Here is a 16,438-nt window from a genome sequence, read left to right as displayed (position 1 = left end):
CTATCACTGATTTCAATGGGAGGTTTGCATTTTCTGAATAGAACAGAGTAACAGAATCAAAAATTTCAATACCAGAAAGGACCATTATGATAATTTAGTCTGACTTCTTTGCATTTTAAAAGAGAATTTTAGTAAAAGTTTCTTGCATGGAGCCTATAACTTACAGTTCAGCTACACTATATTCGTAGTAATACATCCAGTTTGATTTAAGACTTGGGTAACAGGGAATCTATCACATCCCAGATAAAGTGATTCACAGTTAGTTAACTCTAGTTTCAGTTTGATTTTTTTTTCTACTTCAGCCTCTAATAGTTATTTTTTTTAAGAACTTACCTTTCAAGCCATCCTTTCTACACAGCAGTCATAATTAGCCAAAGTGAGTTTATATACAGTAAGGCTTTGCTGAAAAGTTAGAACATCAGAGAAGAAAAATGTGCAGAATTTGTGGGGAAAAACACACATACACATCCATACTGACATAGACAGTCCTGATGTCTGGCAAGTCAAGAGGTCTCTGAGGAGCCATGATTCCTGGGACAAGCAGGTAGAAAGAGGCAGGGCCCATGGGCAGGGAGCATGGAAGGGAGCATCAGGGTTCTTGAAACACGCAGGGAGAGCAGGTGGCAAACTTAGAGCTCTGGCAGTCCCACAGCAGCTCCATGACTGCAGATCCCCAGGATGGCAGTTCTTTTCCCACCAAATTCAGGATTTTGTTCTTTTATAAGATGTTCACTTCTGCACAGCTGGTAGCCTTTGGCATGCACCCCCAGAGCTGCTCACTTTGTGATACTGATGAGTTTTACTGTTGCAGATCATAGCAAGGACCTCCTCCTGTTGCTTGGTTCTTTTCCTCTTGCTTAGCTATTGCTGCTTCTCTTTTGCTTCTCTTTGAAGAAGAAGCAGTCTTCTTCATAGCTCTCAATGTTGTGCAACAACATGTACTTGACCATCACTGAGTTGTTTATTTTGGAGGCCTCTGCCTTCATCCTATTACAACAGCGCCTTTGCTGTTGTCCCACTCTTAAACTCTGTTTCATAACAAGAGATGTCTGGCACCAAGCTCCAGTTCACACAGCAGGTTCTCACAACACATTGGTACTAAGCCCAGCATGCCAGGACTGGGGCCTTGCAAAGCTGGCACAAGGCCTGTGGCCTGCTGCTAGCAATGGCAACACTCTTCCGACTGAGCAACAACAGCCTGTGTCTTTCTGGTGCTTCATTTAACCGTTCATTTAATCCTCATTTGGATAAACTAAACACTTAATAGAATTTTAATAGTCCTATTGCAAGGTATGCCAAGTTTTCCAAGTCTTCAGTCATTTCTTTAGGTCTTTGGAACTTTCTCCAATTTTTAAACATTTTTCTGATGTACGGACATTTGAATTGAGAACACTGTAGTAACAGTCCCATTAATGCTAACATGATGGTAGCACATCTCTAGTTTTTGCTTGCTAGTTTTTGTTTATTCTGTATTTCATGGCAGAAACTGAAGCTCTTGTTTAGCTGGCTGTGTAGCATGACCTTCCACTCATTTACTTTACCACTCTTCTTTAAAATGCAGTCCCCCATGCTTAGTGTATCCTAAAATCTCCATTCCTATGTCACCCTGATCTCAATTGTATTAATATATGTGTTGTTCAACTGAGGCTAGCATATCATAAGATCACTTTAACCTCCCTAACATGCTTTATCATCACTCACCACTTCCTTACATTTGGTCACTTGAAAATTTCACTGGTATTAATTTCACATTTTGTTTCAGATTACTGCTATAGATATGGAAGAACTCTAGACCAAGATAAGTCACTGTACAGACCCCATTAGATGTAGCCCTTTTAATGGGATAGTTGTGTTGAAAGGAAGGAGCTCCTATTACCATTTTTCCTGAAAGATCTACACTTGTAGTCTCACAAAACAGTGGAGAACAGTGTCTGCATAAAGGATGGGATTGTATTATATTCTGAACATGTAATTACAACATCTTGTTATGTTAAAAAACACATTTTTACTTGGTTATAAGAGACAAAAACCAGTATTTATTATATCTTAATATAAAACATCTTAAAGAACACATATTAAATGTTCACATATACATGTATCTGTGGACAAATACACATCATTGGCAAACTGATATAAAGCATATATGTTGGTCAAGGTAAATCTGGATTTGTCCTTATTCTATATCTGCTGGTAGTATACAGAAATATTTATAGGCCAAGCTAACCCTCTTTTCCATTGTTTTTGGATAATTTTTTTTCCCCTAGTTGACCATTGTCAGGTCTGCTCTGGTTTTATGCCAACAGGCAGATAAAATCCAATATATGTTAATATGTTATAATATACATATATGTGCAGGATACAGACACTGAAATCTAAGAACTATTTAAATTTCAACAGTATTATATTATAAAAGAAATCTTAAAACTGGGGTCTTGCTGTGTACACTGATGAGATTGGACCCTTCATCTTAAGATTTGGCTTTGTATTTCTGTAAGAGTTTCTTTTGTTTGCACTTGACATTGTACTTCTTGTAGAGGATTTTCAGATTAAAATGTAAAGTATTAATAGCAATGTCATCATAACTGAGCACAAACGTACTGTTTCCATCATCAAACACTCTGCTCCGTTTTAATAATTTTAAAAGCAGTTGAATTTTATAAAAATTATGACAAATCATTTCGCTGTGGTGCAAACAAACTATGAACATCACAGCTTTGAAAATCGGAGCATCTTTTGTGTACCTGAGTTTGTTAACTTTAAGTAACTCCAGGTTGAAAACCCGCACGCCCGGAGCACCACTTGCTTCGCAGAGAAGCGAACAGGCTAAATCACTGTTTTTCTCACCGTGACGGATCGGGAATAAATCCGAGGCTCCTTCCTCAGCGCCTGCGGGCGGGGGCGGGGCCGCACCGGGCGCGGTGCCGGCGCCGGGGGAGGCAGGACGCGGCCGTTGGGACGCGGCCGTTGGCGGGGGCGCGGCCGTTGGGGCATGGCCGTTGCCGGGGGCGGGGCCTCGCCGGGGCGGGGCGGGTTCGCGCTCCCGGAAGCGCGGCGTGCTCCCGCCTCCTGCGGCGGGTCGGAGGTCGCGCGCGCGCGCCGCCGCGGGCGAGGCGGTGGCCGTGGCGCCCATGGAGGGCTCCGGGGACGAGGAGTCCGGGGCGGACGAGCCGCTGCAGCAGCTCGTGAAGCGGCAGCGCAAGGAGAAGCGGGAGCTCCAGGGTGAGGGACGCGAGGGGCCCGGCGAGGCGCCAGGCCCTTGGGATGGGGGGAGAGCGGCGGGGCGCCCGGCCTGGCGGGCCGGCCCCGGCCCCGGCCCCGGCCCCGGCCCCGGCCCCGGCCCGGCGCCCTCACGCCGAGGGCAGGCGCAGGCGAGGCTGGGGGCGCCCGGCGGAGAGAGGAGCTGGGAGGGGTGGGGGCGCCGCACTGCACCTGCCCGGTGGCGGCAGAGCAACGTGACTTAGCGGTTCTGCTGGCTGGATTCACGTGCCCCGGGGTGTCGTGGGCGAGGACGCCCCTTGTGTTGGGCTGTTCTCCTAGTTGGAGCACTGAGAAGGTCGTTTGTATGCTTGGCTTTCTTGGTGTCGAGTCAATCTGCAGCCTGTCATCAGTTAGAGGGATGGAGAGGAGGAGAGGGACTATTTGTCTGCACGTTGTTGTGAAATCTGAAGGACTGCGGGTTTTGAGATGCCTCTTCTTTTCTCAGATTTGATCGACATTGAAATGAGGGGTAGGAGCCAAGACTTAGGGTTACATGGCTGGAGTACAAGTCAGGAAGGGCCAAGGGAGTTACGTGTTTAGCCAAAGGAAGAGAAGGCTAAAAAGGGAATATTTAGTTTCAGTCTTCCTCCACCTAAGAAAGGGGAGACACAGCAGATGAAACCAAACTGTTTTTGGTTAGGAGAGGCAAGTGACCTACATGCATCACCTGCTTGAAAAATGTGTTCTTGAGAAGTGCAACTGATGGATAGCAAAACAATTTTTTTCATAAGAACTAAAGTAATATGGATCTCAGCCCATGAATAACCAGCATCTCCACCTAATGATCCTCTCCATCCTCTGCACAGTTTGTACTCTCCTTATGTGTTTAAGTTATGTGTGTTCCTTAACTTCTTGCATGGATTTCGATTTCACTTTTAATTTTTATTAATAAAATTGCTTCCAGTGCTTATAGTACAAAAGTTTTTCTCTTTTTTTTTACTTTATATTCAGACAACTTTCTGTGCTTCCATTTGTGCCCATGCCTCTTCTCCTGTCACTGGGCATGAGTGAGAAGGGAGAGTATAAGGAAGATGAAGCCTTTCATATGTTTGTACATATTAAAAAGATTCTTCCTGAGCCTTCTTCAGGCTAAACAATTCCAGCTCTCTCTGCCTTTCCTCACATCAGAGATGATCCAGTCCATTAATCATCTCAGTAGCCCTTGCAGGACTTCCTCCAGTAAAGCCATATCTCAGTTACACCGGGGAGCCCAGAACTTGACACAGTTCTCCTGGTGTGGCCTCACTAGTGTTGAGCAAAGGGAAGGATCACTCTCTCAACCTGCTGGAAGTGCTCTCTCTCCCCCTAACACAACCTTCTTTGCCAGAAGGGCACATTGCTGTCTTATGATCAGCTTGTCAACCAGGACTCCTAGGTCCTTCTCTGCAGAGCTGCTTTCCAGCCTGTCAGCCCCTACCCTGTATTGATGAACAAGGTTATTCCTCCTTAGGTGCAGGACTCTGCACTTCCTTCCCTTTGTTGAACTTCAGGAGGTTCCCCTCTACCCATCTCTTCAGAGGGACCTTGACAGGCAGAATGGCAGCACAGCCTTATGGTGTATCAGCCACTCCTCCCAGTTTTGTATTGTCAGCAAACTTGTTGAGGGTGTACCCTTTCCCTCCATACAGATCACTGATGAATAAGGTGAACAGGGTTGGAGTCAGTACTGGCCCCTAGGGGGACACTGATGGCTACAAGCCCCCAAGAGGACTTTTCACCACTGATCACTACCCTCGGAGTTCTGCCATTCAGCCAGTTTTCAGTCCACCTCACTGTATGCTCGTCTAGCCTCCACTTCATCAGTATGCCTATGAGGATGTTACGGGAAACAGTGTCAAAAGCCTTACTGAAGTCAAGGTAGACAACGTCCACTGCTCTCCCCTCATCTACCAAGACTATCAATTCATTGCAGAAGGCTGTCAGGTTGATCAAGTACGATTTCCTCTTTGTGATTCCATGGTAACTGCTCTTGATCACCTTCTTGTCCTTCATGTGCTTGGAAATGGTATCCAGGATTCAGGTATCCAGGAAAGGTTCCGTCACCTCTCCAGGCATCGAGATGAGGCTGTCTGACCTGCAGTTCCCTGGGTCCTTTTTCTTGCCTGTCAGAATGATACTTGCTTTCTTCCAGTCCTCAGGCACCTGTCCTGATCACCATGACCTTTCAAAGATGATTGAGAATGGCCTCACAGTGGCATCACTCAGTTTCCTCAGCAGTTGTGGGTGTATTCTATCAGGGCCTGTGGACTTGTGTATGTTCAGTTTGCTTAAATACTTAAATATTCCATAACTTCACCCCCTTCCACCAAAGCAAAGTTTTCTGTTCTCCAGAATTTTCTGCAGTCTCTGTGGCCTGGGATTCCTGAAAACCACAGTCTTACCAGAAGAGACTGAGGCAAAAAAAAAAAAAAAAAAAAAAAAAAAAAAAAAAAAAAAAAACTATTCAGTACCTTTTCTGTGTCCTTTATCACCAGGGCCCCTGTCTCATTCAGGAGTGTCCTGCATTTCCTCAAGTCTTCCTTCTGCTGCTGCTGTACTTAAAGAATCTCTTCTTCTTGTCCTTGACATCCCTTGCCAGATTAAACTGAAGATGGGCTTTGGCTTTCCTAGCCCTGTCCCTGCATGATCAGACAAGTTCTATTTATTCTCTGTATTCCTCCAGGGCCACCTGCCCCTGCTTCCACCTTCTATATACTTTATTTTTATATTTGAGTTTTGCCACAAGCTCCTTGCTGATCTGCCTTTGCTTGACCTCTCACTCATTGGGATGGACCATTCTTGAACTTAGAGGAGGTGATCCTTGAATATTAATCAGATTTCTTGGACCCTTCTTCCTTCTAGGGTCCTGTCCATGAGATTTTTCCAAGCAACAGGCCAAGGTCTGCTCTCCTGGAGTCCTGAGTTGAGATCCTATATTTTGCCCTGCTCCCTCCTCTCAGGATCTTGAGCTCCACCTCCTTATGGTCACTGGATCCAAGGCTCTTCCCAACCTTCACATCCCTAACCAGCCATTTTTTTCTCTAATACTAATTTTGCTTTAAAAAATATTATTCTAAGAACTGGTAAACTCTGTTTTCACTTTTAGTCTGCTACCTGTGTGATGAAAAATTTACACATCTTTCCTGCAAAAAGATTTGAAATCTTAATTCCCAAATAATCCTATTTGAAGAAACTGAGGCTGAGTTCTGCTGTGTTTTTAACATTCATAATAGCAGTAATAGTCATAATGGACAGCCTAATGCCTTAACTGTTGCAATATACTAATATGTTGAGATTTTTGTTTGTTATGACTTGCAATCCTCTTTCCTAGAATGATTGTAGAGTATCTTATCTTCAGGGGTAATGTCTTATTGCACTACTTCTTTAACAGCCAAAATTCAAGGCATGAAAAATGCTGTTCCTAAGAATGATAAAAAGAGACGAAAACAGCTGGCTGATGAAGTTGCCAAGCTGGAGGCAGAACTTGAACAGAAGCACAAGGAGGAATTAAAGCAGCTGAAGGAAGCTTCACCTGAGCAGAATAAGGTACATGCTTTAACTTTAGCTGAATTTGTACCAGTACAGCTTGTACTAGCGATTCTTTAACTTTTAAAATTGATAATTCAGTCTTAAAGTATGCCTCATTTTCTTCTGGTAAATCTTCATCTTGAGAAAGGTTCAGCTATTATAGTAGATGGGCATTGCTGGAAGGAATATTTAACTGTATTATTGTTTTTGTTGAGAGGTATTTGGTTTTACTCCTGAAGCTACAATAATAGTTACGTATTCTTAAAGAATAATTACTTTTTAGTTCCTGTTATGTTGTAGTTATCTTATGTAGACTTACTAGAAAATTAATGACCTTCTTTGATAAATTTTTGACCGATTCAGTTTGTTTCATTTTGCAATTCTGTGAGTAATGTAATTGAACTTTTTTAAAGAACACGCTTTTTGTGGTGATGAGAGTTGACTTCTTAAATGTTGCTTATTCTGCAGGTTTTAGCAGCTTAGCTACTTAAATATTTCTTGTGTGCTGTTTGATGGCAAACATCATTTTATTTTAAAGAGAAATCTAAAATTAATTGCAGGAAATATGACCAGTTATGTAAACTAAATACTATAAATACTTGTGTGACTTACAATAATTCATCTATGTTTTTAGCACTAATTAGTAAGTAGGGTGACTGAGACTCTTGTTGTAAGGAATTTGCAATTATAGTTTTCATTTTGTGTATGCAGTACTGAAAAGAACTATATTTGTATCATATGTTTGAATGTAAGGACTATTTGCACAAGTGAGCCCATTCATATACTTTCTCCTGCCTAAAGAGGAATACAATTAATGGCTAAATTGGTGCAGTACAGTTATCTGTGAATGATGATAATGCTTCTTGGTTGTATATCTTTTTAAGTGTTTACTTAACAATGTGCATCTTTCAGCTGTGTAAACATTTTAAACAAATAAAGTTGTCTTTGATTAAGAACTTGAGTGCTGTTGTGAAAAGTTTTGGTTTACAAGGGTTATGACCCCATAAAAATCTTACATGTTTTAATTTTTAGTCGGATGCTTAAGCAGATGATTAATGCAGAAACATTAAACATAGTGCTTATGTTTAGTATAGACTGGTTTCAAGAGCTAGTTTTGACAGCTCATTTAGCCAGATGAAATTGACTGAGGACCTTTCAAGCGAGAATCCTTGCCCCGGACATAGGTTTCCCTGAGAGGATTTAGGTTTGAGATGTATGTATTCTTTTATTTCTCAGCTTTTTTATTCAGATGTGCATATCTCCTTGGATGGCATCTGATTAGTAACATAATGAGGCTCGATTTGACATTGCTCTTGACAACTGTCAACGCTGTCTTTAACAACTGCTCGTGGTACTTTGGTGTGGAAGGTGGAGCCTTCTCCTGCTCTGATGGTAACAGAACTTGGTAACAGCTGTTTAGGTACTTCAGTTTAACAGACTATCTGCTGGTACTTTGAGGAAAACATTCCGTTGCAGCCACTAAGCAGTGCTCAGGCTTCAATGTGGAGCCTATGAAACAACATATGAATTAAATTTCAGGTATGCAGTTCATAACTATTTTTTGTTGAGACTAGATAAAAAGAAATCAAACAATGCTGGATTGAGATGTGAGATGCTTTACTTTGGCTTTTTACGGTACTGTGTTACACAGGTTGTTGTGGATAAACTTCATATATATACAGTGAAATTACCTAGAAACATACCTTTAAAACTGTTTCAGGAGATGCACATCTTGGTTATCATTTATATTACTTCAATTATTAACTCTTTGTTTTTTTTTTTAGCTAGATTCTGTAGCTGATGGGGTTGCAAATTTAGAGCTTGAAAGACTAGAGCAACACATTCAGCATCCTCGAATATCAAAAGCACAGAAGAGGCGGGTATGACTTAAATGCTTAAGTAAATTGTTTAAATGTTAAATGAGTTCTTCAAAGAAATGGTGGTAATTCTATGCCAAGAGTAGCTTTCTAACATTTGGTTGAAGTTATATTTATCTAAACTTAACTGTGGTAACTGAAGCTAAAGAATTTTCCAGGAGATACTACACGGCTAACTCAGTATTGGTGTCTTATCTACCAGGTGTGTTGAAAATCTGTACGACTGCTATCTAGAGATCTGTAGGCATTTTTAAATATCTGCACTTGTTTACACTCAGTGATAAGCTGGGAACCAGAAGAGTTCAGGAGATAGGAGCCAGAAAAAAAAATTAAAAATCATCCCAAAATGATTTTGAAGGAATTTTACTGAAATTTCACTGAAACTACTCATACATAAAATAATTGAATTAAAGTAGTTTAAAATATTGCTTGTAAAATATGCAAGTAATAGAACTTGATAATTTAATGAAGGAAAAGAATTTTAATAGTGAAATTCTTTTAAACTTTTGAGATGTTGAAGAAATACTACTGTCTAGGCCATTGGGGTTAAGTCTTGTTCAGGCTTCAGATGTGCAAAGGATAAACAGTCTTGTACTTGCATGAATGTGAGTTCAGGGCAAAGTCTGTCTTCAGATGTGTGATCTCTAATGCAGAGATGCCACCGTTACAAATAATGATAAATGGATGCTGTTAATTCATGGCTCTATTTCTTGGCAAACTGGAAACTCTGCAGTCTAGTTTTCCTATGTCATGGTTGTATAAACTAGTCGGATCTTGCTTTGTGGTGAATTTTAACTATGAAAATGAAAAGATCATCCCTTGTACTCCTTTTTTTTATTATTATTATTATTTAATTTGCGTTTCTACTTTGATTCTTATTCCTTTGTTAGCTTAGGCCAAAACTTATGCAGCATTCTATAAAAATCTCTTGTTTAATTAGAATACCCCTTCCTATGACTTATACTATTCTGTGTGGTTTGCCAAAGTGGTGAAATTTATAGGTATAGAAATAATATAGAAATTATTATGATTAATAGCCTCTTTATGGGTTTTGCAAAGTGTTATTTCTATGTGTTGAAATAATTAAAGAGTTCTCTTGTTACACAGTTTTGGGTGTGGACCTAACTGAGGCAGTTAGGACGCATTGGTTATTTACATTTCCTAAGTTTTGGGTCTAGGAAATTTGTAAAATTAGGTAGTACTGATTAGGGAGAGCATTCACAAACATGAATGTATTGAGGAGACATTTGAAGAGCTGTACAGACATTTTCTTAATTTTAGCATTTGACATAGTTCTTATTGTAACAGCAGGCATGCATCTGGCAAATAATTTTGTGTGTTTTAAATCTAAGGAAAGAAAAGCTGCCTTGGAGAAAGAAAGAGAAGAAAGGATAGCTGAAGCTGAGATAGAAAATTTAACAGGTGCTAGACATCTTGAAAGTCAGAAACTTGCCTCCCTATTGGCAGCAAGACACCTGGAGATTAAGCAGATCCCATCAGATGGCCATTGCATGTACAGAGCTATTGAAGATCAGCTCAAGGATCACCAAAATTCCTGGACTGTTGCAACTCTCAGGAACCAAACAGCAAAGTATATGCAAAGTCACTTCGATGATTTCTTGCCATTTTTAACAAATTCCAGTACTGGAGATATGTATAGCAGAGGTAAGAATTTTAGAGGAAGAGATTTTAAGAATTGTTTTAACTGTGATAATTCTTGAACTTTTCAGTTACAGCTGAGATGGGACAAACCCGTTACAGTATGTTTGTTCCTGAACTTTGTTATGGTTTGTTTCTGCTGTTCTCTGTGGAGCACTGAATTGTGATTGGCTGTGTAACTTGGTATTTCCCATAAGAAGTGACAATATTTTTATGTCTGGATTGCTTGGTTCCTAGATGGTAATCATGTTCTGGGATGGAATTTAAATTGTATTATAAACAGCTTATCTACTAGGTTAACGATGATTTTGTTAACTTTGATATCAGTGTTTTTACTTTGACAGAGGAAAGTTACTGAAAAATAAGATAAGCTTGAAATTTGAGCAAATCTATCTCATAATAGCTTTCACAGGTGTCTGTTGTTATTCTACACTTTCTTTTCACTGTTTACCTTAGATGTTTTGCAGCTGTTTTTCAGAAACAGATTAAACTGGAAAACATAAAGGCATTTAGTGTAGAACAATGTTGTAGGCTGAGTAAATGCAGCTAAATGGATTTTATGTACTACTTATTCCACCAATGTACTGTTCGTTCATTTTTTACCGTGTGTCTGGAACACCATGCAAGTTACTTTATCCACTTCTTAACTTATTGCTGTATTCATAGAATTCATTTAATAATTATTGCTGTAGAATTCATTGAGTGACTGGTGCTGTAATGCAGTCTTTACCACATTGAGAGGGATAATTGTCACAAGGTAAGTATGCTCCAGGTGAAGACTGGGTATCTTCAGAGCAGTAGGGAGTCATAGTTTTTTTGTGTGTCAAAGCCTGTTTTAAGGAAAATGTGTGAAGAGCAATTCTAAGCAGAACCTGCTTACAGGATTCAGTAGCCTGAAGTGGTGTAGTTTAAAAATGTTTTCATTTGAAAATCTCCTATAGGAAATAATTACAAAAGGTGTCTAGCTATTAACAGAGCTACTGTGGAGAGTGTATGGCCATATTCTTCTCCTGGTAAAACCATAGAAAAGTGGATATGCTGGAAACTCGCGAGTTTACCAGTTTAGCTTTTTGGACTAATTTGATTCTAGCAGTAACTTCACTCTTTTTCTAATTCATTGCAAATTCAGTTTTTTTAATATTAATAAACACATATTATTGTAACAGTAATTTTTATGAAGAAACATTTTTTGTTCCTTATATTTCCTTAACCCCAAATTTCTTGTTATGGAAAGAATATTTTCTTTGTTTTAAGTATTTCAAAAGTTTAGAGCAAGGCAGCCAGTTTGGAATTAACCTCCCCCAAACCAATCCTCCTATTGAACTACATATAATTACAGGATTTTAAAAACATATTTTACATCTAGCTGACATAAGAATATAAGAACAAAGTGTAGTAGTTGCTGTTACATTCTTCTCTAGAGTCTCAAACCATACCTTTTGAAACAGAAACTAATGCAATTTCATCCTTTTTGTTATCAGCTGTAGTAACAATGCATCTTGTCTTCTTACTTTTTCATTATACAATCAGTAGTTTTCCTTAATTGCTTGTCCCTGAATGAGACAATTACTGAAAGTTGTTTTTTGTTTTTCTTTTTTTCCCTTGCAGAGGAATTTGAAAAATACTGTGATGATATAGCAAATACAACTGCATGGGGTGGCCAGCTGGAAGTAAGTTAACTTTTATTTGTGAAATCTGAAGTGAGGGAATGTATCTTCAAAAAGAGCTGCTTAAAAAAAAATATGGAACATATTCACCACTTATCAAGAATTTTCTTCAATAGTTATAATTGTTTTTCCACCTAAATAACCTCTGCTGATGGTCCCCTGCTGTTTTGGTATGTTTTGAAACTACTAAGGTCTTTAACTTGCATGCTGTCAGGATCATTAGAAACACTGACAGAGCAAATGAGAAACTAAGGGGAAAGTATTTTATCATGCTGAGTGAGATGGCAGCAAAGCTGTCTGTACTGGAACAATGTTAGATTTTGTGATACAGAATGGTATTTGAGCTTGAGAAAATACGTATTTCTGTTTGACTTAGTTTACATTTTGCTTCATACTGTTTTTTGTTTCATGTAAGAAGTAGTTAAGTTATTGAAGCTAGCATGACGTTACCAGTTTCTTATCAAAGCAGTGATTAAAGCAACCTGGTTTTAATTTAAATTTTAAAAAACTAAGCAAATTTGTTTAGTTTTATAAAGTATGTTTTCTACTAATATTGAAACTTTATACACAAACTCATCTGTTCATTTAAAGTAAATGTTATGTGTTATTCCCTCCCAACTCCCCACTCCTCCACTTTGGACATGATCCTATTTACTGAATTGCTTTTATATCTTAAAGCTAAGGGCTTTGTCACATGTTTTGCAAACGCCTATTGAAGTAGTGCAGATGGATTCTCCTCCTATTATTGTTGGTGAAGAATATTCAGGCAAACCAATAATACTTGTGTAAGTATGTAATTTTATTCTCTTAAAATTAGTTCACCTATTTATACAAGAGAGGACTGATCCGCTCTTTTGTTCTATATTACATACCTGACATTGAAAAGCTGCTTCAGTAATGATCTTGCAGGTTAGAAATGGTGTTTATGATTTTCATACTGTAAAGATAATGTAATAAACATTCTTAAAATGCTGACAGTCCGTCTGATATATGGTTCAATCACCACTTATTACAATGTTATTTCTATACTATATACTTACACATGATATGTAATGTATATTAAAATGTTATTTGACCTGCCAGATAATTAACAATGTAATAGTGCAATTGATGTGTGAAACAGCAGAAAATATTTCTTATTCAAAATTTATAATCTGTGCCAGGAAGACACCAGAATTTAAGCATTGAAGCTAATAAATGTTAATGTTTGTGCAGTATTCTTTTCATTAAACTGAACACAAATTTTCTAATTTTTGTTAGGTATATGAGACATGCCTATGGATTAGGAGAGCATTACAATTCTGTAAAACTTCTAACAGACACTGCTACAGAAAACGGCAGCTAGCATAGAAAGTCGAAAATCCACATGGATAACAGTTTCATCTTGATATGTCGGGCTCTGGTTAACTCCTGAACAGACTGGAAAGTAAAACTACCTGGAATATATTAAAAATGAAAAAGGTTTGACTGTAAATTAGAAATAGTTCTTGATTTTAAAAGCAACAAAAAACAGTATTTTGAATTTGTTGGTATTGATCACATTTAGAAAATGTTCTCTAAAATGCTGGCTGTGTAAATCAGAACATTTTGATAGAACTTCATCCCATGACATAGTGAAAATACTCAGTAGTAAATATTTTGGTCAATTTGCATTTCTGCTGAAGAATTAAGGTTGTCTGAAGAATCCTACTGGATTATTTCTGGTAGATTTTGATGACTGTGGAAGACTTTAGACATTTAAAATTACTGATGCTTTTGTTTAGACTGATGGAATGTCCTTTGCAGTGGTTCTTTAGTCCCATAAGCTCCAGCTTTAATACTGTAGTAAGGATCCCCTTTGTTTGGACAGGGAAGAGCTGAAGGCAAATCCAGTAGTACTGAATATCTTGGGTGAAGTGATCACAAATATAATCTTATTTTATGGACTTTCATTTAAGCTTTTACGAAGGTTTGAGGACTTCTCTTTTGTTTTGCAGCTAACATTAGGAACTGAACACTTGATACTCTTCTTATTACTCTACCTGTAGGAAGAGCATTGCTGTTTATGACTGTATGTCATAGCGTTAATGTGAGTTAACTGTGCTGTTCATCCTTTGTAAACTTTCATTTATGCACTTTGCTGATACAAAAAGCTCATAAACAGAAAACTCTTCAACTTTCCTCAGTTCAGGTAGTGAATTCACCTGAGCATTCTGTTTATGGATCTGCTCTTCTACGCACTGAAGTGTAGTGCTTCATAATACTTCAAACAGCTGATTGCATACAGATGTAAAAATAACCGCCTTGTTTTTTGTCAGAAACTTTAAAAGCAATCTACAGGAGAATTAAGTTGATTTCCAGTGCTTCTTTTGGTGTACAAAAAAGACTAGAAAGATTTCATTTTATATGCCTCGTCTCTTTTTTTTGTCTTGAAGTTACTATAAATATGACTCCAAAAGTGACGGCATACTGAAACCAAGGTTGTCATGCAATCAGTTGTTTTTTTAATAACAAAGTGATTTTTTAAAAGCCTCAGTCAACGACTCCATAATTGTCTGTATTTTAGTGCTGATGAATAGATTTGGAGAAAAACAGTTCTTGTCAAATTTCAACACCTCTGCCCTGAGCTGAGGATTAAGAGCTAACAGTCTTCATTTTGTAATCCTTCAGTAAAGCTAGGTAGCAGTTTGGCATTCCCGGGACTTCTAAATAAATAAATAAATAAACTGCTGGGTTTTTTTTGTTTTTTTTTAAGAAGAAAATCTGAGATAAGTGTTCTGTTCATGGATCAGACCAGGTTGTCTGATTTAAAGCACTTTTGAAAGAGAGGAAAATTTAAATTTCAAAATACTACAGGCACATTTTTTGAATAGGCAGAATTTGTGATTATGAATTTATTAGAATGATGCCTGTCACAGGAAAATCAAGTATTAACCAGATCTAGAGTTTGACATACCCGTGTTTATCTGATACAGTATGGCAAATATAGCTGTGTTTATAGGAATTTGATGAATCAAGTTTACTATCTTGACTGTAAAACCTTTTTTTTAATTGCAAACTTAAAATTGGATACCTTGATGTGAAAAATCTCTATTCATAATACTGTTACAAATTTCACTAAAGAATCATTAAAAATATTTGTCAGTGTTGCTTAAAAATGGTATGATAGGAAACACACATGCTACTTTTTACTGATTCCCTGAGAAAAAAGTTCTTCAATTTACTAGGTTTTCATTTTTGTTTGATTAACTGACAGAGAAAAGATGTTGGACTTTTGGAACACCTGCACCAACAGTTTGTCCTATTAAAGATGTTTACAGTTTGTATAAAGCAAAAGAATGTTTTAATATGATGAGCAAAAGATCCTTGCTCATGTTGTATGGGATTTGCCAAAAAATAATAAATTGTTTTTTGTGGCAAATTTTCTTGCTGTCACTTTTAATTTTGTACTTAGCTTGTTCAGATTATAGTAAGTTTATTCATTTAGTTTGTATGGCTCTACGATCCTTTGGTAGTATGATGTATGGTCCTACTGTAGTCTGAGGTCTCCAATAATTGACCCTTCCTATTCGAGGGGGCAGACATTATTCTTTATGAAGCAGAGGTTGATTATGTATGTTTATAAATGAATTTTACCTTCAGTATTTTGGCAGTTAAACTTGAATTCTTCTAAAAAATGTACTGAAATATTCTTGAACTTCTCCATATATGGTGACTGAACAAAACCGAAGGTTTTTAAAATTTAGCTTTTAACTTCTTTGTGTCTGGTTACATTTTTTTTGCAAAACAGTGCTATTTTTGTTTTTCTCCTACTGATGAAAGTATTGCTTGCCAGTTTCTTCAGCCACTATTTTTTTTTTAAGGACTGTGTTAAGTAATTTTTTGCAAGGTAGTAGATTTCCAGTATGTACACTTACACGAATGGGAAACTGTCTAATGGGCTGAATAAACTTTTCTGTACCGGGAAGCGTGAGCTATGGTGATTCTGACGCTGACCAGCGCTGTCTTCATTATAGCTGTCACCAAAAAGACGAGGCGTGAACAGCGTTGGTGAAGCCCAAGCTGTTTGTTCCGTGCGAAAGGCTTCGCAGAGCCGCCGTGCCTCTTTGGGCGCTGGTGGTGGGTGCGCCAAATGCTTCTTGCTGGTTCTGTTACGCTTTACGGCGTTATGCTCTGGGAGGAGGAGCTTGATCTGAAAGCAGCCGTTACAGACGCGGGCCAGGAACTCCTGAGAGGTGTGGGGCGGGGAGCTGCGGCGCGCTGGCCGCTGCCGGGCCTACGAAGGCCTCTCCTCGTCGCGGCCGCTGAGCCCGCGGCCGAGGCCGGGAGGCCGCGCCGCGCCGCGCCGCAGGCTTCGTGCCGGCGCCGCCTCGGAGGCCACAGCGAGGCGGGGGAGGGCGGCGGCGCCGGCGCGCAGCCGCGCGGGGGCTCGGGCCGGCTGGCGGCGCCCGGCCGCGCGCGCTCCCGCCCCGTGCCGGGATGTCCTTCGCC

The 16,438-nt window shown here is 39.1% G+C and overlaps 1 protein-coding gene across 1 annotated transcript; it reads left to right on the top strand.

Annotated features, from left to right (window-relative positions):
* The first annotated feature begins 3,084 nt into the window (after positions 1-3,084).
* On the top strand, positions 3,085-15,368 carry OTUD6B (OTU deubiquitinase 6B). Its single transcript, XM_062570525.1, has 7 exons — positions 3,085-3,219; positions 6,629-6,783; positions 8,550-8,645; positions 9,995-10,307; positions 11,910-11,971; positions 12,647-12,753; positions 13,229-15,368. Exons 1-7 carry the CDS (start codon positions 3,129-3,131, stop codon positions 13,311-13,313), a joined length of 909 nt encoding a protein of 302 aa, XP_062426509.1. The 5' UTR covers positions 3,085-3,128; the 3' UTR covers positions 13,314-15,368.
* Positions 15,369-16,438: the final 1,070 nt, after the last annotated feature.

Source organism: Rhea pennata, chromosome 2 (genome assembly GCF_028389875.1).
Source record: "Rhea pennata isolate bPtePen1 chromosome 2, bPtePen1.pri, whole genome shotgun sequence".
Classification (NCBI taxonomy): domain Eukaryota; kingdom Metazoa; phylum Chordata; class Aves; order Rheiformes; family Rheidae; genus Rhea; species Rhea pennata.
This window is presented reverse-complemented; position numbering and strand designations above follow the sequence as displayed.

Coding starts and splice junctions, on each gene's coding strand:
- OTUD6B (XM_062570525.1), top strand. CDS start 3,129: ATGGAGGGCTCCGGGGACGAGGAGTCCGGGGCGGACGAGCCGCTGCAG. Junction 8,646..9,994: donor CAAAAGCACAGAAGAGGCGG/GTATGACTTAAA, acceptor TTTAAATCTAAG/GAAAGAAAAGCTGCCTTGGA. Junction 10,308..11,909: donor TGGAGATATGTATAGCAGAG/GTAAGAATTTTA, acceptor TTTCCCTTGCAG/AGGAATTTGAAAAATACTGT.